The sequence below is a fragment of the Camponotus vicinus genome, unplaced genomic scaffold (assembly GCF_025532165.1).
Source record: "Camponotus vicinus isolate PSW18456_S1 unplaced genomic scaffold, iyCamVici1.0 SCAF_3, whole genome shotgun sequence".
In the NCBI taxonomy this organism is placed as follows: domain Eukaryota; kingdom Metazoa; phylum Arthropoda; class Insecta; order Hymenoptera; family Formicidae; genus Camponotus; species Camponotus vicinus.
The window spans coordinates 22125646-22150220 of NW_028141967.1; the positions used below are offsets into that span (position 1 = coordinate 22125646).

General features: G+C 33.1%; 6 protein-coding genes and 1 pseudogene across 7 annotated transcripts; all 7 read left to right on the plus strand.

Moving 5' to 3' along the window:
- The first annotated feature begins 198 nt into the window (after positions 1-198).
- On the plus strand, positions 199-3403 carry LOC145968927 (4-vinylanisole receptor-like). Its single transcript, XM_083094818.1, has 6 exons — positions 199-540; positions 902-1271; positions 2024-2254; positions 2487-2600; positions 2893-3048; positions 3353-3403. The coding sequence occupies exons 1-6, from the start codon at positions 263-265 to the stop codon at positions 3401-3403; spliced, it is 1200 nt and encodes a 399-aa protein (XP_082950944.1). The 5' UTR covers positions 199-262.
- An 858-nt stretch (positions 3404-4261) lies between these two features.
- Positions 4262-6686, plus strand: LOC145968925 (odorant receptor Or2-like). The gene is made up of 6 exons (XM_083094815.1): positions 4262-4596; positions 4815-5157; positions 5570-5800; positions 5860-5973; positions 6047-6202; positions 6325-6686. Exons 1-6 carry the CDS (start codon positions 4328-4330, stop codon positions 6373-6375), a joined length of 1164 nt encoding a protein of 387 aa, XP_082950941.1. The 5' UTR covers positions 4262-4327; the 3' UTR covers positions 6376-6686.
- A 1533-nt stretch (positions 6687-8219) lies between these two features.
- Positions 8220-10456, plus strand: LOC145968944 (4-vinylanisole receptor-like). The gene is made up of 5 exons (XM_083094834.1): positions 8220-8488; positions 8726-9062; positions 9455-9685; positions 9745-9858; positions 9941-10456. Exons 1-5 carry the CDS (start codon positions 8220-8222, stop codon positions 10106-10108), a joined length of 1119 nt encoding a protein of 372 aa, XP_082950960.1. The 3' UTR covers positions 10109-10456.
- A 1148-nt stretch (positions 10457-11604) lies between these two features.
- Positions 11605-17709, plus strand: LOC145968919 (uncharacterized; annotated as a pseudogene). Its single transcript, XR_014437924.1, has 8 exons — positions 11605-11857; positions 12648-12993; positions 13245-13470; positions 13540-13655; positions 13739-13892; positions 16573-16803; positions 16872-17231; positions 17403-17709. The product of XR_014437924.1 is annotated as an uncharacterized LOC145968919 (transcript).
- Positions 15471-16300, plus strand: LOC145968291 (uncharacterized). Its single transcript, XM_083093668.1, has 2 exons — positions 15471-15739; positions 15946-16300. The coding sequence occupies exons 1-2, from the start codon at positions 15471-15473 to the stop codon at positions 16298-16300; spliced, it is 624 nt and encodes a 207-aa protein (XP_082949794.1).
- A 1089-nt stretch (positions 17710-18798) lies between the features above and the next one.
- On the plus strand, positions 18799-20799 carry LOC145968936 (odorant receptor 13a-like). The gene is made up of 6 exons (XM_083094828.1): positions 18799-19058; positions 19254-19590; positions 19886-20116; positions 20193-20306; positions 20379-20534; positions 20702-20799. The coding sequence occupies exons 1-6, from the start codon at positions 18799-18801 to the stop codon at positions 20750-20752; spliced, it is 1149 nt and encodes a 382-aa protein (XP_082950954.1). The 3' UTR covers positions 20753-20799.
- A 1316-nt stretch (positions 20800-22115) lies between these two features.
- On the plus strand, positions 22116-24125 carry LOC145968934 (odorant receptor 13a-like). The gene is made up of 6 exons (XM_083094826.1): positions 22116-22384; positions 22583-22919; positions 23163-23393; positions 23453-23566; positions 23656-23811; positions 23983-24125. Exons 1-6 carry the CDS (start codon positions 22116-22118, stop codon positions 24031-24033), a joined length of 1158 nt encoding a protein of 385 aa, XP_082950952.1. The 3' UTR covers positions 24034-24125.
- The last annotated feature ends 450 nt before the right edge of the window (positions 24126-24575 follow it).

Sequence of the window (24575 nt, forward strand, 5' to 3'; positions counted from 1 at the left end):
CCTGCACTTATCTTACTTAATTGTTGCAAGCTCGACCAGCAATTTCGCTCGGTCGGGAATATTTTGCGGATATTTCCTATTGGCTCACGTCGAAGGTGGGGGATCGGTACGCGCAGCGTAATCCTCTCGTATTCACTCGCGTTCATCTCGCGTGTTCATCCATGTGTTCGATATCTCTGCACGAGATACACGGTCGGCTTCTCGACGGAGATATCGATGTAAAGGGACATTTCGGTCGGAAGCGTTTCTATTCGAGAACAGAATGGACTCGAAGATCGATTCGATCATCCTCGGCGGCACTGTTAGTCGTTCGATCGAGATCGGTCTCCGCGTGATCGGGGTTTGGCCCGATTCGTCCTACGCTTTCCTTCATCGCGCTTTTTGGATGATCACTCTTATGATGGCGCAAACTTTTCAGTATCGCTATTTCGTCGTACATATCCGCACCGACGATCTGTCGCATCTCATGGATGGTCTGAGCACCACGATGTCCTACAGTCTGCTGCTGCTGAAACTTACAATATTTTGGATCAATCGACGGTGAGCCCTTATTTCGCGAGAACGACACACAAATTAACTGAAAAAAACTAGGATAGAAAAATCAAGATAAAATAAAACTATGCAAGAAATATAATTAAATAAATAATAATTAAATAATATAATTAAATATAATTAAATATAATAAATATAAAAAAATAATGCTATGCAAGAAATATAATTAAATAACAATCAGATCGTGCGATTATGTATATATGTCATATTTCACGCGTGTATCGTACAGTAATTTAATATATATCAAAAATCGTGAAAATAGAGGATATTCTGTTATATGAAAATTAATGAGACTTACCGCGAAAACACTATTCGTCATCCTTGTTTCTGACAAAACACTTTTTTGTAGGATATTCCACGATATCCTGACGATGATGGCTCGCGATCGAAGCGAGTGTGCGACCGACTGGGCCGTCTGCTCGATGTCGAGGACGGTCTACGTTTCGCATCGGTCCTCCAACCTGATCATCGGTCTTTACTCTATGTCAGTGTTTCTCTACGGCACCGGCGTACTCGTCGCCCATGCCGACGAGACCGATGACGACGAGGTCAATGATGTGCAGCTCGCGGTGCCGGCGCGGGAGTTGTTTCTCAAAATGGAACTACCCTTCGAGTCTAATGTCTCCCCCGTTTACGAGGTAGTCATGGTCACGCAGTTTTTTCATCAGCTCGCGGCAGCCACGATAGTCGGCGTGTTGAACGCCCTAATTGTCTCGCTGGTGAGTGAATAAATCGACATAGATCTAAAGGAAAAAAAAAGACGTGAAGAGACCATCTTTTTACTTTTTTGTGAGATTTTTCATGACTAATGGCGTTTTTTTTTTCGTTTAAGCAAATTTGTTCGGAAGTGCAAAAGAGAGAATAATTTAATTTATAAATAATTTATTTCGTTAAAAATTTCTCTAGAGACAAATTGAAATCTAATTTCTAAATTATTCGTGATTAAATTAATATGTATTACGCTATATCGCGTAATTATACCGCGCGATAGAAATGCATAATTTATACAAAGAGTTTAGCAGAATAATAAAATAAATCACAAAATAAATCAATTGGATTTCCTCGCTTGTTGCGTCGCATTGTTCGAGATAATGAATATCCTGTATTATCCACGCGATTAATAACTTACTTCATTTATTTCATTTATGGATAATGAAAAGCGCTCTATGCTGAGTTTAATCGATAAATTCAATATGAACTTTTCTGCTTTTAGTTTCTTTTCTAATAAAAGTTTATAATTATATAATATGTTACACATACATTTTATACACACATTTTTCTTCTGTTCATTCAAAAATTGTAATTTTATTAATTATAGGAATTTAATTATACAAGAGAGATATTTCAATTCCCTCTTATTAATTTATATTACTCTTACATTGATGAACCTTTTGTATGCGTAAAGCTGTTCTTTGCGTTGAGTCACGGTGATATCGAGAACACACTGCAGGGCGTTGACCGCTATTTTTAGATTCTTCACGTAGGTGGTCAAATCGATATAATGCGCCGAGGGTGGGAAGAAATTTCCTCAGACGACAACGTGTTCGACTTGCGAACCACGACCATCAAGACACTAATACGTCGACATCAGAGAATTATCGCGCTATCCGCCGACATTGAGACTCTCTTTTCATATATAGCCCTAATGCAATTTTTGTGGAACACCTTAGTCATTTGTTGCCTCGGATTTTTAATTGTAACGGTGAGTAATTGCTTTATGGAATGCGCGAATAAATGCAAATAGTATCAGATTGCTGTTATATACATTGAACATTTCTACATTTGATACTGACGGCTCCTCGATATGCAATAAAATGTCAAAATATTCGATATTCGAGTATCCAAAATAATTGATGGCACTCATATCTGGGTTTTAAAGTCTCATTGCGTTCACGATTCATGTTTGACATGCATTATTTTCGATCACGTTGCAGTCAATAGGCGATACGCAAGGCTCGACGATGCTGATCAAATCTCTCTTTTTTTACGTTGTCATCACTTTGGAAGCGTTTATTTTTTGTTACGCAGGAGAATATCTCAGCGCTAAGGTCCGAAAAATAAAATTTTGAATGTTATTTTTGTGAAGATATTATATATTCCATTTCATAATATGTTCACGATTAGCATAACAATTCTTTGACACAATTATTATAATATGAGGAAAATCATATTCAATTTTCGTGCCAATTTTACAACTTTCTGCATCAAAATAAATTTTTTTAATAGTACTTTTTCAATTAAATTATTTATATCTAGAGAGTATTTTGTAAAAAAAAACTTTAAGCTTAGCATTATATTTTTTTCTATTATAATTCTAACTAAACTCAATAATCATTGCAGGGTAGAATGATCGGCGATGCAGCATATGAAGCGAAGTGGTACAATTTGAGTTCTACGCAAAGCCGTACTTTATTACTATTGATTTTGAGATCACAGAGGAAGTTGACTATTACAATCGGAAAATTTATGGATCTCTCCCTAGAACGTTTTACGACAGTAAGATGCATACGGAGAATTGCGTTTTCCTTTATTGTGTATCTGACAATATAAAATTTGCACTTACTTCGAAAAAAATACATGTTGCATTAATTCCTTTCTTTCCATTAATTCAATTCATAAATGATTGATAAAAAAATACATATGTATATTTTTTTTCAAGTATATATATATGAGAAACACATAGTTTAGTTCCAATTTCTTCTTGTTTTATTAAATTTTTATATCAGATTTCTTCTTGCATTTCTACAAAGAATTTGTCTCGCATAAAGCACAACAAATCTCTATTTTTCGTTTCTTTTAGATTATTAAGGCATCAGCATCTTATGTCTCCGTGCTGCATGCTATGTCTTGAAGATATAGCAAATAATAGAAGAGAGGCAATACACCCCCTCCATGTATATTTGTAGCTATTACGAAAGAAATGCAACGATTCTCTTGCGATTCTAACAATTGAACGACGTTCCAAGAATATATATAAGATATAATTTCACATGTAAAAACTACATCAATATATCTTAACAAAATTGACAATTGCGTCGTACTTTTTATAGATAGATGTCTTCGTGCACGGATCTTCTAGGGATTTTTCCTCAGGGGAACTCTCACTCCCCCGCGTTTTCATATATATCTCCTTATAAATTTACGCTTCACAATTCCCGCCTATCATTTCTTTTTGCCATTTGAAAGTTCCAAGTATTCCGCGCATTTTACTGTCGTGCATTCAGCGCACGTACTTGTCTTGCATTTTTAATGCAAATAACGAACAATGCTTGCAAGGGCTCTTGCCTATCTGTCTGTTCTTATAATCGCGGCAATCATTGAGACATCGGTGTATAATTTTTGCTCATGACTTTTAAGAGACAGTAAAAAATACGAAATATACGGTGAATAACTAACGTGACTGATCGTGATCGAAGTGGGGATTACTCGATTGCTGAGTAGAATTTTACAGTTTCACTGAGACTTCTCGACTGATTGTGAATTGAATCGGAACTATCATACTATATGTTTCGATATTTGCTTTTTAATCCATGACGTTGCGAAATCTAACATCGTCAGCGTATCATAGTTTCCGCGAAAAATTTAAACTTCTATCATTTATCATAGTTAGATTAAATAATTCTACGTATTGCAAATTAATATCCCTTTCTGGATATCAATAATGTAGAAAGAAAAGAAAATAGGAATTTTAATCAGAATTAATGATAAATCGCGATTGATTGAGAACTGAGAGTTAAAGAGAAGAGAAATCGTAAAACTGACTTATTTAAATTCAATGAAGAACGAAATGGAATCGATGACTACTGTGAGTCGCTCCGTGGAATTTGGTCTTCGCGCAATCGGTGTATGGCCGGGTACATCGTGCGCAATCTTATTTGAAGTCTTCAGCATATCGTCGATGGTGATATTTCAGATATTTCAATATCGGTACGCGATCGTGAATTTTGGACAGGAGGACTTTACGCTCCTCATGGACGCGTTAAGCGTAACTTTCGCTTACACCCTCCTACTTATCAAAATGATTATTTTCGCGCTCAACGCTTGGTAAGCTCATCTGTCGCGATACATACTAATGTGAGCACAAATTTAAATCCGGTAAAATAAGTACACCCTCTCCTCCACTTTGCAAATCTTATAAAAGAAAATTTCCTTCTTCGAGTAGAATTTGATTCATCCAACCGCGATAATGTTTCGCGAAAAGAGTCATCTCTTATCGCGTGCGATTAATTATATCAATCAGTATCTTTAAATAATTCTTATAGTCTGCTGAATGAAATCATAGAACACGTGGTCAAGGACTGGGAGGAATGCAACATTTTAGACAGGTATACCATGACTAGGATGGCTTACATCTCTCGTCGGTTTTCCAACATGATAATCTTCTCGCACACGATATCAGTGTTTTTCTACGCTACTGGTGCGCTTCTTAAGCAGAAGGGTGACAATCAAACTGACGCTCGAGAACTTATCGTTAAGATGGAGTTACCCTTCGAGATTGAGATGCTGAGTACACCAATATATGTGACTATTCTCATTACGCAGTTCCTTCATCAATCGAGCGCGGCTGCTATGGTGGGCGTGCTGAATTCCTTTCTGATAACATTGGTAAGTACAGTTGCTTTATCATTATGTGCCAATATTTTAAAAAATATTACAAAAAAGATTATTGGATATGAGATGCAGAAGAAGAGAATTTACATGTGGTTTTAAATTATTTCAAATATATGCGAATAAATATGTAAACAGATATGTAATCAATAATTAATTATATAAAATATTATATATAAATTATTATATAATTTAAATTTAAATTATTATATAATTATTATATTATATTAATTACATAAAATTATTATATATTAATTACATAAATTATTATATATTAATTACATAAAATTAAATTATGATATATATAATAAGTAAATATAAAATTATACTATAAAAATAAAGATGATAAGGAAACATTCTCATGCTTTAATTAAATTAAATTAATTGAGACTATTGCTGACGTGCACAGGTTCTTCACGCGTGTGGACAGATTGATATAGTACGGCAGAAATTTAGTGAAATTACTCGAAAGAATGACGAGCGAGACGCCACCCAAAGCATTATGAAAACACTGATTGTCCGGCATCAGAGGATCATCGCATTCTCCAAGAACATCGAGTCCCTCTTCTCAAACATTGCGCTGATACAATTCGTATCGAATACTCTGGTTATTTGTTGTCTGGGATTTCTCATCGTGATTGTGAGTACAATAAAGTAACGCAACTTGCTCGAAAGATACAAAGCATTCGAAAATTACAGTCGATCGGTGTACCGGGTGGTTCGATGATGTTGATAAAGTCCGTATTCTTTTACATCGTTATGAGTTTGGAGGCATTCATATATTGCTTCGTCGGAGAGTATCTCAGTACGAAAGTCAGTATAAACTATACTATGATGCAGATATTGCAATGCTATCCTTTCAAAAGGAATTTATCGTGCGATTCAGAGTGAAATGATCGGAGATGCGGTGTACGAATCAAACTGGTACGAATTGAGTCCAAGTCAGAATCGAGATATCCTCTTAATGATAATAAGATCGCAGAAGCACTTGACGCTTACCATCGGAAAAGTCGCGGATCTCTCCCTCAAGCAATTTGCCGATGTAAGAACTTAGCAAAATGTACTGAAAATGACCAGGAAAATTCACATTTAGAATGTTATCATAAATGACATTTTGATAACCGTTCTCTTTCGTGACGGCCGTAATTGCTTCTATCATTGCAGATTGTGAAAGCTTCGGCGTCGTATGTGTCGGTGTTGCACGCGATGTATTGAAAGCTCCAACGTGTGCTTCGCATGCGCCGCTTATATCTCTTCTCATGCAAAGGGATATACTATTATTACTAGTCCCAGTCATTTACACGATTAATAATCCTCCTATTCGGAAACGAAGTTTCACATTAAATTACGCATGCGAAGAAAAGCAGTGGATATATCATTTGAAGAGCATCGATTCGCGATAATTTTTGCAATGCATAGAGACAAAATTATAATTGCAATATTGATCTTCTCCATCTGTATTTTACTGAATTCGGTAAATGTCAAAATAAAAGGATTCAAACAAAAACTCGATTTAATCACCGAGGGACGTCTTATGTCAATCTTTTGCATTAATAATTCGAATCCAGTGGTAATCTAGACAATTGATGAGTGTAAACATAAAAATGCAAAAAGTTAAAAGTCTGAAAATTGAATTCTGGATTCTTGGAATAAAATTACAATTTATATATATTATATAAATATATGAGTATATATATATATATATATATATATATATATATATATATATATATATATATATATATACATATGTATATGTAAAAGATATTATAATAGTACTGTAACATGTTTTCATAATATTAATATAATCAATATTAAAATCAATTATATTAACATTAATATCGATATAAATTTAATTGTTTAACTTTTGCAAGCTTGTAATTAAGCGCACTGTTCGATCTTCTTTGTAACCAACTGTGATCCTCATACTGATCTTTTCGTCGCGACAAATTGCTGCGATGTGTCATCGTCTTTCTTCTGTCTCACGATCCCCTACAATATGTTCCCCCAACAATGAAACTTTTCAACCTCGCAGTATTTTGCGAGCATTTCGTAGAATTTGCGTTTCTTCTTATTTTGCTCGCATTGCTTTTTTAAACGAAGCACACAGTTGCACATAGAACACACACACATTGTTGAAAACTCAAAGATAAGAAAAGAAAGATTTCCAACGCTTATCGTTCGTGAAATAATAATCTTTATGTATGTGTGTTATAATAAAAACATATATATATATTTGACAAATAGTAGTTATGATAGTGATTCCAGATTGCGTTCAATCAGCTTTTCTTCAAACAGCTTTTAATATTAGAGAAGTTCGGTGAGATTGAGATCGATCTTTGAAGCGTTTCTTTCATTCTTAAAGAAAAAATGCGAGCAACCACATTCAAAGTCAGTTTCTTTTCACGTTTATAATATCTGACTACATGCATCAACCATGCTATTTAGATCATGATGATGAGCATGTTTCAGGTCTTCCAGGTTTTCCTGTTACGTGATGAAGAATATTTCATTTGCATTTTTAATGCAAATAACGGACAGCAGCTTGATAATAAAGCTTGCTCGAGCATCTGTGTCTCCCTTTTCTTTTTTATTTTTTGCAACCCCGTCAATTATCGGTTCATCGGTTTATAACTTTTATTTCAAAGATAAAAAGAAATGTGATGGAAATAAGCAATGAGTAATTTCTATTGGTCGAATGTTCGGTTGAAGTGGGAGTCACTTGATTGCTCAATTTTACAGTCTTATTGAGACCTCCCGACCAACCACAACTAAAATAAGATTATCGAGCGCGTGCAGCTGGAAATTTTGACGCTCGTCTTTTAAATGATAACTATACAAAAATTTGCCATTTCATCGATGCAACCTCGTATTCGAGTTTCAACATTGTCAATTGTTTGCATTAAATATTAGACAATTTTATGTTAATGCAAACATGTGTCTTTTGTAGACTATAGTGTTACAACATTTAAACTGAGAAAAAAATGGAGTAAATACAAATAATGATAAATCGTACTGTGTTATTATATTGCAAAGCTAGCTTTCATTCGATTGAGTCAATGAGAAACGGAAAAGAATCGATGAGAGCTGTGTGTCGTTCCGTAGAATTCGGTTTGCGCGCGGTTGGCGTATGGCCGGGCACATCGTACGCAATTTTACGACGATTCTTCTGTATATTCTCGATGGGAGTGTTTCAGACTTTTCAGTATCAGCATTTGATTATGCACATCGGCGAGAAGAATCTACCGCTCCTCATGGACGTACTAAGCGCAACAATTACTTATAGTCTTCTGCTTGTCAAGCTCATTATTTTTGCGTTCAATGCGAGGTAAGCTTTCTTCGTATATACACTATATAGGATGTACACTGAGCACAGGATTAAGTCCAAGTCGTGATATAAGCACACGCTGGATCGTACATCCTAGATTCGAAATTGCCAAACGCGAGAAATACGATTTGAAATTTTTATATATTTCTTATATTCAGCACATTTGCTCGATTTGTATCAACTCCAATGCTTCATACATCTTTATCAGTCAATATTTCTTCAAATAATCCGTTATAGTCTGCTGAACAAAATTATAACAGTCATGGTCGACGATTGGAAGGAGCGCGAAGTTTCAGATAATTACACAATGACCAGAATAGCCTACATATCTCGTCGTTTCTCCAACTTTATAATTGTCTCGCACGCGGTGTCGGTGTTCCTTTACGCGACTGGTACTCTGTTAAGACACAGAAACGATAATCAAACTGACACTCGGGAGCTCATCCTCAAAATGGAGTTACCATTCGCAATCGAGAGCACATCGGTATATATGGCTGTTCTCGTTACACAGTTTGTTCATCAGACGAGTGCGGCTAGTATGGCCGGTGTCATGAATTCCTTGCTGATAACATTGGTAAGTGCATCTCTCGTGAAAACGTCAATGTTTCTGAAAATTATTGAAAAATATAAATGCAATATAATGTAAAAAATGAGAAATTTAAAAATTTTTTTAAATTATTTCAGAAATTTATCAATAAATAGTAAATAATAATTATTTTGTTTGTGAAAAATAAATAATTGAATCAAACTAATTATAGAAAATTATCTAATAATATCTCCAATTCCTCTCTTTGAAATTACTAGAAATATGTAAGAGATAGAAAAATAATAAAATTTAGTAACTTATAATATATTAAAAATCTAGAGATATTAAAGTCTATACATTAAATATACAAAATGAAAATGTTTGTTTTCGTTGTTTTCGTTAAATGTTAAAATGAATTGACTGCATTTCGTGATGTTTAGGTTCTTCACGTGGGTGGACAGATTGATATAGTGCGAGAAAAACTGAGTAAAATCTCCCGAAAAAGCATCGAGCGAAGTACGAGTGACAGCATCGTGAAAACGTTGATCGTCCGACATCAGAGAATTATTTCGCTGTCCAAGAACATCGAGGCGCTTTTCTCGAATATCGCGCTGATACAATTCGTATCGAACACTCTGGTTATTTGCTGTCTGGGATTTATCATTGTGATCGTGAGTACAGTGAAGTGACATAATCTCTTCGGGATGCAAGGCATTTTTGAAAATTTCAGTCTATCGGTGTACCGGGTGAATCGGCGGTGTTAGTGAAATCCGTATTATTTTATATTCTTATCAGCTTGGAGGCATTTGTACTTTGTTTCGTCGGGGAACATCTCAGTATGAAAGTCAGTATATACTATTTAACGAATATATCGAACACGATATATGCTGTGTTACATGTGAGAAAGATTTAATTTAAAATTGTAGAGCGAAATGATCGGCGACGCCGCCTATGAATCACTTTGGTACGAATTAAACCCGAATCAGAATCGAGATATCTTTTTCATGATCTTAAGATCGCAGAAGCACTTGACACTTACGGTCGGAAAAGTCATGGATCTTTCCTTGAAGCAATTTGCTAGCGTAAGAATTTAATGTGATAATAAGAATGAAAAAATAAAGGCACGTTTTATTTGTGCGTAGGATGTGAAGATATAATGATGTTTTAACGACCAAATAACATTTTACAATCACTTGGCGTGGCATGATACATACATACGTACGATGGTAATTGTTTCTGTCATATTGTAGATCGTGAAAGCTTCGGCGTCGTATATGTCGGTTCTACACGCGATGTATTAAAGCCCTAACATATATTATATCTTAGCGTGCAGAAGGAAATAGTACTTTTACTACCGCCAATTACACGATTAGCAATTTTCTTAGTAAGAGCCATGTATAAATGAGCAGAGATGTCGTTTATTGAAACACGTCTAGTTTTAATAAAACAAAATATTTGATTCCCTGAATCGAAATGTATTTCTGATAAAATCAAAATAAAAATATTTAATTAATGATTAAATTTATCCAATGTCAAAGTATCATTTTACCTTATAAAATATAAAATTGTCTAGGGAGATTTTTGAAAAATAATAAGAGAAATATATACATACAAATATATAAGTACATATAAGTACACATTCACACATATAAAAAATACTACATAAAATTAATTTTACATATTGCCCCTTTCTCCTATATATATTTATACGTTATATATATATATGTAATATTCCATTACGTTGCTAGAAAATATTGGGAAAATATGTCTACGAAATTGCAATTGTATTTCTTTTAACATTGCAGACAAATAATATTTAGTCCATATTAAAGAAAAGAGACTTCAGTTTTAGAGAAGTTAGTTGAAAACGTATGGCGATTAATTTTTTAAGTTTCTAATTGTTTTAAGAAAAAAATGCGAATAACAATGATAGATAATTTGCATTTTCCATTTACGTTATTCAATCGTGTGTACCGTCTATCATGCAATTTGAATTATATGGCATTATAATGCCGAGTACAGCGCGAGTCTTTCTGCACGTGAACGATTACTTTGCATTTTTAATACAAATGACAGACAGCGATAAGTAGAAAAGAAAATGCATGGACGTCTTCGCGTGGATGTTCCTTTTTTGCAATCGCTATAATAGAAGAGATCTCGGTTTACATATTTTTTTCACGACTTTCAAGATGGAAATAATTACGCGACAGAAATACGTAATGAACGATATTTATTGGTTAGATGTAGCAAAGGTGGGGGTTATTCGAATAAATCTATAGAAAAATTTACAGTCTCGCTCAGACCTCTCGACCGATAGTCAGTCACGACTGGATTACAGTTATATAAAACATGTGATCGAAAGTTGCTTTTGATAATTTTACAAGATTGAACGTACGGTAACAACAAAACACTTGAGTTACATCATAGCAATAATTCCTGGCGAGAGCCAGTTTTGTGTGAGCCCCTTTTAAAATATATTTTTATCCTTACAATGTAAACTGACAAGAAAGAGAAAGAGAGTAGAGTAAGTTTAATGCTATCGTGTCTGATTTCTATGCCGATTCTATGAATAACGATGTGGGCTTGAATACCGTGATGAATACCGTGTGTCACTCCGTGGAGTTCGGTCTGCGTGCAATCGGCATATGGCCCCACACGTCATACGCAATTTTGCGCCAAATCTTATGCATATCCTCGATGGCAATATTTCAAACGTTTCAATATCGATATTTGTTCATGCATTTCGACGAAGAGGATCTTTTTATCCTGATGGATGTATTGAGTGGAACTATATCTTACAGCCTTGTGTTTCTCAAGTTGATAATTTTCGCGTTCAATACTCAGTAAGCTTTCTCGCAGCTAAGTATAGTAGGATTTGCAAAACCAGCAAATACCAGTGCTTCATATTTTACATCTAAATTTAAAAAATTGTAAAAATACAACTTCTAATATCTAAAAATTTTACACTCTGCTTCAATTCGTAACAATATTTTGCGAAATAATCCGTGTTGCAACTCTATATATACACTACCGCTCAAAAGTATTTGGCCACCTAGGTAAATTGTGTTTAAATGACTATAAATAAATAAAAATCATTCATTTATATTAATCTATATATTACCATTATATACCATCTATATATTAAATATATACCATTTATATATTTATAGATTATTTTAATATCACGTGGAAGAAAAAAAACAGATTTTAATATCACGTGGAAGAAAAAAAACAGAAAATTATTTTTGCAAAATATGCGTCGAGAGATGTGTTTTCTGTTCAAATGGCAGCAGATAACTGACGCAAATCTATATCCGTTACATTCTAAAATATCAAATAAACAAAAAAATTCCATGAAACACGCGCCTTTGTAGTAAAAACTTAAAAGTATTCATTCTAGGAAAAGAGCCATAAATACCTTATTTGGCTTTGTAGCTATCTGTTAGTAAACATGAAGTGATATTTATAATATAGCTATTAAGAACGACTTTCCGTTAGCGCATAAACAGTAAACATCGATGAAAGGCAATAGACACAATTTCGTTTTCGAGTTTTCTCTTAAATTAAGGGTGGCCAAATACTTTTGAGCGGTAGTGTATATATGTCGTTCAATATTTCTTCAATTCATTTTAGTTTATTGAATGAAATCATAGTGCACGTGGTCGAGGATTGGAAAAGACGCGATCTCTCTGAAGAATACACGATGACCAGAATAACCAGAATAGCTTACATCTCTCGTCGATTCTCCAATTTGATAATCATTATATACGCGATGTCGGTATTTCTTTATGCTATCGGTACTTTGTTTAGGTATAAGAATAGTAATTAGAACGATGCTCGAGAGCTCATTCTTAAGATGGAATTGCCTTTCGAAATCAAAAATACATCAGTGTATATCGCTGTTCTCATTACACAGTTTGTTCACCAGACGAGCGCAGCTAGTACGGAGGGTGTGTTAAATTCCTTGCTGATAACACTAGTAAGTCTTTTTCATAATTTATCGGTTTTTACACGGAAAAATGTATAATAAAAAATATAATAATAAAAAATAATAAAATATAATAATAAAAAAATTTTTAACTGAGATTAAAAAAATAACAGATATAAATTAATAATTAATATGCTATTTGTTTTTTTTTTAATTTGAGAAATAAAGTAATAATACGAAAGAAATTTTATGCATCAAGTTGGAGTGTAAAATTGAATCATGCGCGAATTGTGTTTATTTAGGTGCTTCACGCTTGTGGGCAGATCGATATAGTACGTCAAAAGTTGAGAGAAATCACGCGGAAGAATATTGAGCAAGGTGCTACCGAAAGTATCATGAAGATGTTGATTATTCGTCATCAGAAGATTATCTCGTTATCCAAAAATATCGAGAATCTCTTCTCAATCATCGCATTATTTCGTATCAAATACTTTGATTATCTGTTGTTTAGGATTTCTTATTGTAGTTGTAAGTAATACTCTGTAATACCGAAATAAATCTTTTTTCAGTAGACAAAATATATTTTAAAACTTTTAGTCCATCGGAGTACCAGGTGGAACGATGGTGTTAGCGAAATCCGTGTTTTTTTACGTTGCAATTTGTTTAGACGCATTTATATTTTGTTTCGTCGGAGAGTATCTCAGCACAAAAAAGTCAGTATGTATACGAATTATAAATACCTATCTGTACCTTTCGCTGTTTTACGATGAAAAATTATTATTTCTACATTATAGAGTAGAATGATCGGCGACGCGGCATATGAATCGCTTTGGTACGAATCGAACTCAAATCAAAATCGAGATGTTTTTCTAATGATTATAAGGTCACAGAAACATTTGACACTCACTGTTGGAAAATTTGCGGATCTCTCTTTGCAGCAATTCGCAAATGTAAGAATTTAGTGAGATAATAGAATTGGCTATGAAAAATCTAGATATTCTTTTAAGGGCTATAATTGCGTGGATATAGGATTTTATCATGATTGATGTTTTGACAACCGATTAACGTTCTCTCGTCATGCTGCATAATATTCGCGTATGTTTGCCGTAATTGCTCATCGTATGTATCATATTGTAGATTGTGAAAGCTTCAGCATCATATGTATCGGTGTTACACGCGATGTATTGACATACATCGTGCATTACATGCCGCTTACAGCTTTGCGTGCAAAGGGACATAATACTCTTTTATTACCTACAACCATTTACACGATTTTCTTGTTAGTCAGAGACGTAGACACATATAGAGAAATAGAAATAAAAACTCATCAAGTTCTGATAAAATAAGATACTTGATTCTTTGACTTGAGATGTATTTTATTAATTCTGTTAAAATAAAAATAAAAACATTTAATTAATTACAAAAATTAGTTATCTAATGTCAATATAACATTTTACCTTATAAATTATGAGATTCTTTATCAAGATTTTGAAAAATAATGAAAAAAATTTACAAGTACATAAATATGTACAGAAATATATAAAATGTTTTATATAAAATTATTTTTTTATATTACCTCTTTGTCCAATTTTATATGTAAAGTATTATGTTGAGAAAATAGTGTTTACGGAATGTATTTTTTGCATAGTACAACATATATATTTGACAATGATTCATTCATGTTAAATGGCACAAAGCTGCGTTACGTTGTCATCACGAGGAGACTTTAGTTTTAGAGGAGTTATTTGATAACCATTTGCATCATGTGCGATCTTCCAAGTTTCTAATCGTCTTTAAAAAAAATGTGGATGCATAATTAGAATTAGTCTTTTCATTTGTCATATCTGATTATACGTATCATTCATTGTGCTATTTAAATTATACGGAATTATAATGCGGAGTATGGTATATTCCGTATAAATTATACGGAATTATAACGAGTCTTTCAGTTTTTTGTTCACATGATAGTAAGCGATTATTTTGCATTTTTTTTATGCAAACGGTAGACATCGACCGAGCAATGAGAACACAAGAAAATATGTAGACGTTTTCTCGTAGCAATTTTTTGCAATTGTTATAATCATTGAAGAGATATCGGTTTATAAATTTTTCTTTATGCGACTTTACGATGGAAATAATTACGGAAATACGTAATGAACGATTGTTACTGGTTGAGGTGAGAGTTAGTAAAGTATTGAAACCATAGAACATTTTGCAGTCTCGCTTAGAGCTTGCGACCGACTATATTCAACCTGAATATATTACGGTTACATCGAGCATGCTACAACCAAAAGTTTCGATTCTTTTTTTCTAATCGATGATCTTACAAGATTGGACGTGCAAACGCGTTATGATTTCAGTGAAAAAACACTCAAGTTATATTATAATATAACAATCATATAAGTAATAGATAATTTCGAGCTAGCATGAGCCTTGTTTCCTTCTATATTATAGTCCTATCCGTATTGTAAATCGACAAGGGAGAGAGAAAATCGTGTTAATATTAGTGTCTGACCTATTCCGATTCGATGTGTATCGAGATGAGCACGATGAATACCGTGTGTCAGTCCGTGGAATTCGGTCTACGCGTAATCGGTGTATGGCTCCACACGTCATATGCAATTTTGCGTCGAATTTTGTGCCTATCCTCATTAGCAATGTTTCAGATCTTTCAATATCGATATTTGATTATGCATTTCGGCGAAGAGGATATTTTTATCCTGATGGACGTATTGAGCATAACTCTGGCTGACAGTCTTCTGTTTATCAAGCTGATTATTTTCACGTTCAACGCTCAGTAAGCTTTCTCGTAACTAAGTACGATTTGCAAAACGAGCAAATTCTCTGGTCTTCATGTTCTAGATTTGAGGTTGTAAATTATAAAAATATAATTTCTAATTCACATAAATTTTACACTCTGCTTTGATTTCTGATAATATTTCGTAAAATAATATATGTTGCTCTATATAATTTTTAATATTTTATAAAAAAAATGTATTATAGTCTGCTGAACGAAATCATAGCGTGCGTAGTGGAGGACTGGAAGAGACACGATGTTTCCGAAAAGTACACAATGACCAGAGTTACTTACCTTTCTCATCGGTTGTCCAACTTAATAATCACTATGTACGCCATGTCTGTATTCGTCTACGCTAGTGGTGCTTTAATTAGGTATAAGAGTAGTAATCAGACCGATGCTCGGGAGCTCCTTGTTAAAATGGAATTGCCTTTCGAAATCAAGAGCACATCAATATATATTGCTATTCTAGTTACACAGTTTATTCACCAGATAAGCACGGCTAGTACAGAAGGCGTGTTAAATTCCTTACTAATAAGTACTAGTAAGTCCTTTTTATAACTCATCGATGTTTCTGCAAACAAAAATTGATATGACATGACACCAATAAAAAGAATCTTAACTGAAATAAAATAACAATAACGTATTAATAATTAATGTGTTATTTCTTTAATCTGAGAAATCTTAGTCGAAATCAAATAACAAATAATTTAATGTATTTTGTTTTCTTTTAAATTTAAGAAAAAAATTATTAATATTAGTTTTACGCAGACAGCTTTCGTGTTTCTTATATGCTGCGTAAAATTGAACCGAACGTATATGATAATATTTAGGTACTTCACGTCTGTGGACAGATCGATGTAGTGCAGCAAAAATTAAATGAAATCACGCGGAAGAATATCGAGCAAGGTGCCGCCAAAGGAATTATGAAAAGATTGATTGTTCGTCATCAGAAGATCATCTCGTTCTGCAACAACATCGAGGGCCTCTTTTCAAGCATCGCATTGATACATTTTGTGTCAAACATTCTAGTTATCTGTTGTCTAGGATTTCTTATTGTGATTGTAAGTACTCTGCAATAACAAAATTTTGATCTCTTTTTCAATATATTGATATATTTCAAAATTTTTAGTCAATCGGTGTCCCAGGCGGATCGATAGTGTTAGTGAAATCCGTGTTATTTTATGTTGCGATTTGCTTAGGCGCATTCATATTTTGTTTCGTCGGAGAATACCTCAGCACCAAAGTTAGTATGCAACATGCGCTGTAAAGCTTACTATGGATGCTGTGCTACCATGAAAATTTGTTATGTTATAGAGCATTTGTTATGTTACAGAGCAGAATGATCGGCGATGCGGCATATGAATCGCTTTGGTACGAATCGAATCCGAACCAGAATCGAGATGTTCTTCTAATGATTATAAGATCGCAGAAGCACTTGACACTTACAGTCGGAAAGTTTGTGGATCTTTCTTTGCAACAATTTACCGACGTAAGAATTTAATCAGATAATTAAATTAGTTATTAATCTAGTTATTTCTAACACGTGATAGTGTAATAGTATGTATACTCTTATCACGACTGATGTTTTGACAACCGAGTGACATTTTCATATTATATCGCAATATATTTGCCATAATTGTTCATATATATAATTTTGTAGATTTTGAAAGCATCAGCGTCATATGTGTCGGTGTTACATGCGATGTATTGAGTGCATTGTGCAGTAAAAGTGGCTTGCGGCATCGCGTGCAGAGGAATATAGTACTTCTTTTACTACCATTTACACGATTTTCTTAGTAAGAGGCATAAATGAGTAGATATGTCGTTTACCAAAGCACATCAAGTTCCGATAAATCAAAACTTGGATCTCGATAAAAGAAGATTTTATAATTCGAAATGTATTTTAGCAAAATTGATAAATATAAATAAAATCATTTATATGTAATTAACAATTAAATTTAGATTTAATGTTAAAATATTATTTTACCTAATAAAATATAATATTCTTATGTAGGAAAATTTGTGAAAAATAATAAGGAAAATATACAAATTTATATGTACATATGCATATGTATAAAAAGTACTTTATAACATTCATTTTATATATCTCTCTCTCTTATTTTATGACATATTACATTAAGTGTATACATATATTACGTTAGTAACCAAATATTATTACGAATATATACGAAATTACTGTTGTATTTTTCAGCATTGTAGATATATTTGACAAATAATGTTAAATAACACGGAATTGCCTTAGATTATTGTAGCGAGAGACTTCAGAGACTTTTAGAAAAGCTGGTTAATAATGCATCGCGATTAAACTTCAATGTTTTTAGTATTTTAGAAGAAAGATACGGATAACCACAATGGATAATTAGAGATGGCATATACATTTACGATTTTACTGTATGTATCGTGCAATTTGAATTATACGGAATTATAATGTCGAGTAGAGCTCGAGTTTTTCACATGGTGGCGAACCTTTGCCTTGCATTTTTAATGTAAATGACATACAACGATCAAGCGATGCGAACAGAGAACGCATGAATATCTCCTCGTGGCTATTTTTTTGTAATCGCTATAATTATTAGAGGGATAACGGTTTATAAGTTTTTGTTGCACGACTTTGATGAAAGATGCGAAGAAGTAATTATGCGACGGAAATACATAACAATCGATTTTTATTAGTCGGCTGTGGTGGGAGTTATTCGATCTACAGAAAATTTTACAATATTGCTTAGACCTCTCGATAGACTACATTCATCCACGTTTGGATAACGGCCATCAAGCATGTTGCAATCGAAAGTTTCGACTCATCTTTTCTAACCGATAATCTTACGAGGTCGGACGTGCAATTGTGTTGTGGTTTTAGTGAAAAAAACCTAAGTTATATCATAACAACTGTATGAAGTAGATAATTTTGGATTAACTCTAGCCTTGTTTCTTTCTATAATCCTATCTGTACGTTGTAAATTGAAAAGAGAGAGGAAAAGAAAGAGAAAACGTATTAAGATTATTAAGTGCTATCGTGTCTGACTTATTCCAGTTCGATGTGTATCGAGATGAATACCGTTTGTCACTCCGTAGAATTCGGTTTGCGTGCAATCGGCGTATGGCCTGATACGTCATACGCAATTTTGCGCCGAATCTTGTGCATATCCTCATTAGCAATGTTTCAGATATTTCAATATAGATACTTGATCATGCATTTTGGCGAAGAAGATATTTTTATCTTGATGGACGTATTGAGTGTAACTCTGGCTTACAGTCTTCTGTTTATCAAGCTGATTATTTTCACGTTCAACGCTCAGTTAGTTTTCTCGTAACTAAGTACGATATATAAAACGAATATCCCTGGTCTTTATATTCTAGATTTGAAATTGTAAATTGAAAAAAATATAACTTTTAATTCACATAAATTTTACATTCTGTTTTGATTTCTAATGTCGTTCCGTGAAATAATCCATGCTTTATATAATCTTTAATATTTCATTCAATATTACAGTCTGCTGAAAGAAATCATAGCACGCATAGTCGAAGATTGGAAGAGACACGATGTATCCGAAAAACACGCAATGACTAGAGCAGCTTACATCTCTCGTCGGTTCTCCAACTTGATAATCACCATGTGCGCCATAGTTGTGTTCATATACGCTACCAGTACTCTTATTAAATATAAGAGTAGCAATCAAACCAATGCTCCGGAACTCCTTGTTAAGATGGAGTTGCCTTTCGAAATCAAGAGCACATCATTATATATTGCTATTCTAGTTACACAGTTCGTTCACCAGATAAGCACGGCTAGTACAGAGGGTATGTTAAACTCCTTGCTGCTAACACTAGTAAGTTCTTTTTTTTTAATTTATCAATGTTTCTATAAAGAGAGATTGATGTGATGAAAAAAATCTTAACTTAAAGATAAAGTATAAATAAATGTTAATAATTAATTATGTTATCCTTTTTACCTAAAAAATAAATTAATAATACAAACATATAAATAAATATAATACAGAAATAAATTAATAATACAATCTTTTTTCTTTAAGAAATAAATTAATAATACAAGCTTCACGCAAATAACTTTCATGCTTCTTATATGATGCGTAAAATTGAACCGAGCGCATTTGTGACATTTAGGTGCTTCATGTCTGTGGACAGATCGATATAATGCAGCAAAAATTAAACGAAATCACGCGAAAGAATAAGGAGCAAGATGCCGCCAAAAGTATTATGAAGAGGTTGATTGTTCGTCATCAGAAGATTATCTCATTCGCCAAGGACATCGAGAACCTCTTCTCAATCATAACATTAATACATTTCGTATCAAATACTTTGGTTATCTGTTGTTTAGGATTTCTCATTGTGATTGTGAGTAGATTGCAGTAACGAAATTTTGATTTTCTTTTTTTCAATATATATTCAAGATATATTTCAAAATTTCTAGTCAATCGGTGTCCCGGGCGGAACAACAATATTAGTAAAATCCGTGTTATTTTATGCAATAATTTGTTTAGGCCCATTTATATTTTGTTTCGTTGGAGAATATCTTAGCACAAAAGTCAGTATGTAATACGCGGCAATGTAAAGTGCATCAGATGTTGTTATACGACGAAAAATTTTTACGTTGCAGAGTGGAATGATCGGCGATGCGGCATATGAATCGCTTTGGTACGAATCGAATCCGAACCAGAATCGAGATGTTCTTCTAATGATTATAAGATCACAGAAGCACTTGACACTTACGGTCGGAAAATTTGTGGATCTTTCTTTGCAGCAATTCGCAAACGTAAGAATTTAATGACATAATAAAATTGGCTAAAATTTAGATGTTTTTAATGCGTGTGAATGTGTGCGCGTATGCTCTTATCATGACTGATGCTTTGGCAACCAAGTGATGTTTCCCGATTATGCCGCATATGTTTTCCATAATTATTCGTATGTCTCACGTTGTAGATTATAAAAGCATCAGCGTCATATGTGTCGGTGTTACACGCGATGTATTGAAGCATAGTGCATTGCACGATTACGGCATCGCGTGCAGAGGAATATAGTACTTCATTTATTATCGTCAATCATTTACACAATTTCTTAGTTAGAGACATGTATAAACGAGTATATATGTCGTTTACTAAAGCATATCAAATTCTGATAAAACAAAATACTTGAATTAGACAAAAGATTTTATGGAGATGTATTATATCAAATCTGATAAATTCAAAATAAAATATTTATATATATATATAATTAATGATTAAATTTAAACGTCTGATGTTAAAATATTATTTTATCTAATGAAATATGATATTTTAATAGGGAAATTGTATAGAGAAATTTCTAAAGAATAATGAAAAAATATACAAATATATATATACATATGTATACACATATACAAAAAGTATTTTTCATAATATTCATTTTATATACCTTTCTTGTATTTTATACATATACAGTATTACGTCAAGAAAATTTAAGAATATTTTGTACGAAATTATTGTTGTATTTTTCTACATTTACATATATTTGATAAAGAATGTTTGTCCATATTAAATAACACGGAGTTGCCTTAGATTATTGTAGCGAGAGACTTCAGAGACTTTTAAAAAAGCTGGTTGATAATGTATCGCGATTAAACTTCAATATTTTTAGTATTTTAAGAGAAAGATGCAAAGTACGATGGATAATTAGAGTTGACATATACATTTACAATATGACCGTATGTATCGTGTAATTTGAATTATACGAAATTAATAATGTCGAGTACAGCATGAGTTTTTCACATGGTGGCGAACGTTCGTCTTGCATTTTTAATGTAAATGACTGATAGCGATCGAACGATGCGAACACGAGAAAATATATGGATGTCTTCGGCTGGCTATTTTTTTCTTGCAACCGCTATAATTATTAGAGAGATATCGGTTTGTAAATTTCTTTTATACAACTTCGAAGTTATGAAGAAATAATTACGCGAAGGAAATGCGTAATAATCGATTTTTACTGGCCGATTGTGGGGGGAGTTATTCAAATGCTTAATCTACAGAAAATTTTACATTATTGCTTAGACTTCTCGATCGACTACATTCACCCTTGATTGGATAACGGCTATCGAGCATGTTGCAATCGAAAGTTTTTGCTGCAACCGCTTTTTTTTAATCAATGACCTTACGAAATTGGATGTGTCATCATTTGTAGTTTTAGTGCAAAATACTTCAGTTACGTGATAACCGTACGATATAAATAATCCTAAACTAGTGCGACTCTTGCCTCCTTGCGTATTATAATTTTAAATAGCGTATAATATAGAAAAAAGAGAGACAACCAAGTTAAAATTAGTGCTATCATAAGTATTATTATAACTCATTCCGGTTCGATGAGTAACGACACGGATACGATGAATACCGTGTGTCATTCCGTGGAGTTCGGTCTGCGCGCAATCGGCGTATGGCCGGACACATCATTTGCAGCTTTGCGTCGAATATTATGCATATCTTCGGTGGCAATGTTTCAGATCTTTCAGTATCGATATTTGATCATGCATTTTGGCGATGAAGATCTTTTTATCCTAATGGACGTATTGAGCGCGACTCTGGCTTACAGTCTTCTGTTTATCAAGCTGATTATTTTCACGTTCAACGCTCAGTAAGCTATCCCGTAGCTAAGCACGATTTGCAAAACACGCAAATCCCGGGTCTTCCTAGAGATTTGAGGTTGTAAAATATAAAAATATAAACTTCTTAAACATTAATTTTACATACTGCTTCGATTCGTAATAATATTTCGTGAAACAATTCTTGTTGCCACTTTACATATCGTTTAATATTTGTTCCAATATTGTAGTATGCTGGACAAAATCATAGCGTGCGTAGTCGAGGATTGGAAGATACGCGATATTTCCGAAGAATACGTAATGACAAGAATAGCTTATATCTCTCGTCGATTCTCTTATTTGTTAATCACCATGTACGCGATGTCCGTGATCCTCTATGCTGCTGGTACTTTACTTAGGTATAAGAGTAACAATCAGACCGATACTCGAGAACTCATTCTGAAGATGGAGTTACCTTTTGAGATCAAAAGCACATCAGTATATATCATTGTTTTATTTACGCAGTTTGTTCATCAAACGAGCGCAGCCAGTACGATTGGCGTGTTAAACTCCTTGCTGATAACACTAGTAAGTTTTCTTCAGAATTTAACGGTATTTCTCTAAAAAGAACTAGCTACGACATAATACCATGAAAAAAATCTGAAGCGATATCAAATAATAAATATTAATAATGAATATGATTTTTTTTAATGTGATATTAATAATGAATATGATTTTTCTTTTTTAATCCGAGGCAAACTAATGATACAAATTATGTAGAATCCATCATACTTTTTATATAAGGTATAAAATTAAACACAATCGCGACAGGTGCTTCACGTCTGTGGACAGATCGATATAGTACGGCAAAGATTGAATGAAATTACGCGAAAAAATATCAAGCAAGGTGTCACTGTAAGTATCATGAAGACATTGATCGTTCGTCATCAGAGAATTATCTCGTTCTCCAAAAACATCGAGAGCCTGTTTTCAAGCATCGCGTTAGTACAATTCGTCTCAAACACTCTGGTTATCTGTTGTCTAGGATTTCTCATCGTGATTGTGAGTATTCCATAGAAACATAATTTTAATTTTTTATAAAATTATTTCAATATTTTTAGTCGATCGGTGCCCCGGGTGGATCGACAATGTTAGTGAAATCTGTGTTATTTTATGTAGTAATCTGCTTAGACGCATTTATATTTTGTTTCGTCGGAGAATACCTCAGCACCAAAGTTAGTATGCAACATGCGCTATAAAGCTGAATATGGATGCTGTATTACTATGAAAATTTGTTATAGAACATACATTTGTTATGTTACAGAGCAGAATGATTGGCGATGCGGCGTATGAATCGCTTTGGTACGAATCAAATCCGAATCAGAATCGAGATGTTCTTCTAATGATTATAAGGTCGCAGAAGCATTTGACACTTACAGTTGGAAAGTTTGTGGATCTTTCTTTCCAGCAATTTGCCAACGTAAGAATTTAAGATAATAAAATTGATTTCAAAAATCTAGATATTTTTTTACACATGTGATTGTGATTGTGTACGCGTATGCTCTTATCATAATGTGTTGACAATAGAGTGACATTCTCTAAACATGCTACGTATATTTGGAGTAATTGCTTGTATGTTATTATATTGTAGATTGTGAAAGCATCAGCGTCATATGTGTCGGTGTTACACGCGATGTATTGAAATACATCATGTATTGCACGTTGTTTACAAAGTAAGACAAGCGTCGCGTGCAAAGAGATATAGTACTTCTTTTACTACCGTCATTTACACGATTTTAGAGATATATATAAAGGAGTAAATTTGTCGTTTACTAAAGCATATTAAATTCCGATAAAGCAAAATACTTGAATCTGATAAAAGATTTAATAAATCGAGATGTATTTTACTAAATTTGATAAATTCAAAATAAAAGTATTCAATTAACAATTAAATTTAGACATCTAACGATAAACAATATTTTGTCTGATAAAATATGATATTTTTGTATAAAAAAATTTTGGAAAAATAATGAAGGAAATATATAAATAATATATATAAATAAATATATAAGTAATGAGAGAGAAATATATAAATTTTGGAAAAATAATGAAGGAAATATATATATGTACATATACACATCCATAAAAAGTATTTCATAATATTCATTTTATATATTACCTCTCCCCTATTTTATATATAGAATAATAATGTATTAAGTTAAGTTACAACAGAATATTTTCTAT

Coding starts and splice junctions, on each gene's coding strand:
- LOC145968927 (XM_083094818.1), top strand. CDS start 263: ATGGACTCGAAGATCGATTCGATCATCCTCGGCGGCACTGTTAGTCGT. Junction 2,255..2,486: donor TCGGATTTTTAATTGTAACG/GTGAGTAATTGC, acceptor ATCACGTTGCAG/TCAATAGGCGATACGCAAGG. Junction 3,049..3,352: donor CCCTAGAACGTTTTACGACA/GTAAGATGCATA, acceptor CGTTTCTTTTAG/ATTATTAAGGCATCAGCATC.
- LOC145968925 (XM_083094815.1), top strand. CDS start 4,328: ATGAAGAACGAAATGGAATCGATGACTACTGTGAGTCGCTCCGTGGAA. Junction 5,801..5,859: donor TGGGATTTCTCATCGTGATT/GTGAGTACAATA, acceptor CGAAAATTACAG/TCGATCGGTGTACCGGGTGG. Junction 6,203..6,324: donor CCCTCAAGCAATTTGCCGAT/GTAAGAACTTAG, acceptor CTATCATTGCAG/ATTGTGAAAGCTTCGGCGTC.
- LOC145968944 (XM_083094834.1), top strand. CDS start 8,220: ATGAGAAACGGAAAAGAATCGATGAGAGCTGTGTGTCGTTCCGTAGAA. Junction 8,489..8,725: donor ATTTTTGCGTTCAATGCGAG/GTAAGCTTTCTT, acceptor AATCCGTTATAG/TCTGCTGAACAAAATTATAA. Junction 9,859..9,940: donor GGGAACATCTCAGTATGAAA/GTCAGTATATAC, acceptor TTAAAATTGTAG/AGCGAAATGATCGGCGACGC.
- LOC145968291 (XM_083093668.1), top strand. CDS start 15,471: ATGTGTATCGAGATGAGCACGATGAATACCGTGTGTCAGTCCGTGGAA. Junction 15,740..15,945: donor ATTTTCACGTTCAACGCTCA/GTAAGCTTTCTC, acceptor AATGTATTATAG/TCTGCTGAACGAAATCATAG.
- LOC145968936 (XM_083094828.1), top strand. CDS start 18,799: ATGTGTATCGAGATGAATACCGTTTGTCACTCCGTAGAATTCGGTTTG. Junction 20,307..20,378: donor GAGAATATCTTAGCACAAAA/GTCAGTATGTAA, acceptor TTTACGTTGCAG/AGTGGAATGATCGGCGATGC. Junction 20,535..20,701: donor CTTTGCAGCAATTCGCAAAC/GTAAGAATTTAA, acceptor CTCACGTTGTAG/ATTATAAAAGCATCAGCGTC.
- LOC145968934 (XM_083094826.1), top strand. CDS start 22,116: ATGAGTAACGACACGGATACGATGAATACCGTGTGTCATTCCGTGGAG. Junction 22,920..23,162: donor ACTCCTTGCTGATAACACTA/GTAAGTTTTCTT, acceptor CAATCGCGACAG/GTGCTTCACGTCTGTGGACA. Junction 23,567..23,655: donor GAGAATACCTCAGCACCAAA/GTTAGTATGCAA, acceptor GTTATGTTACAG/AGCAGAATGATTGGCGATGC.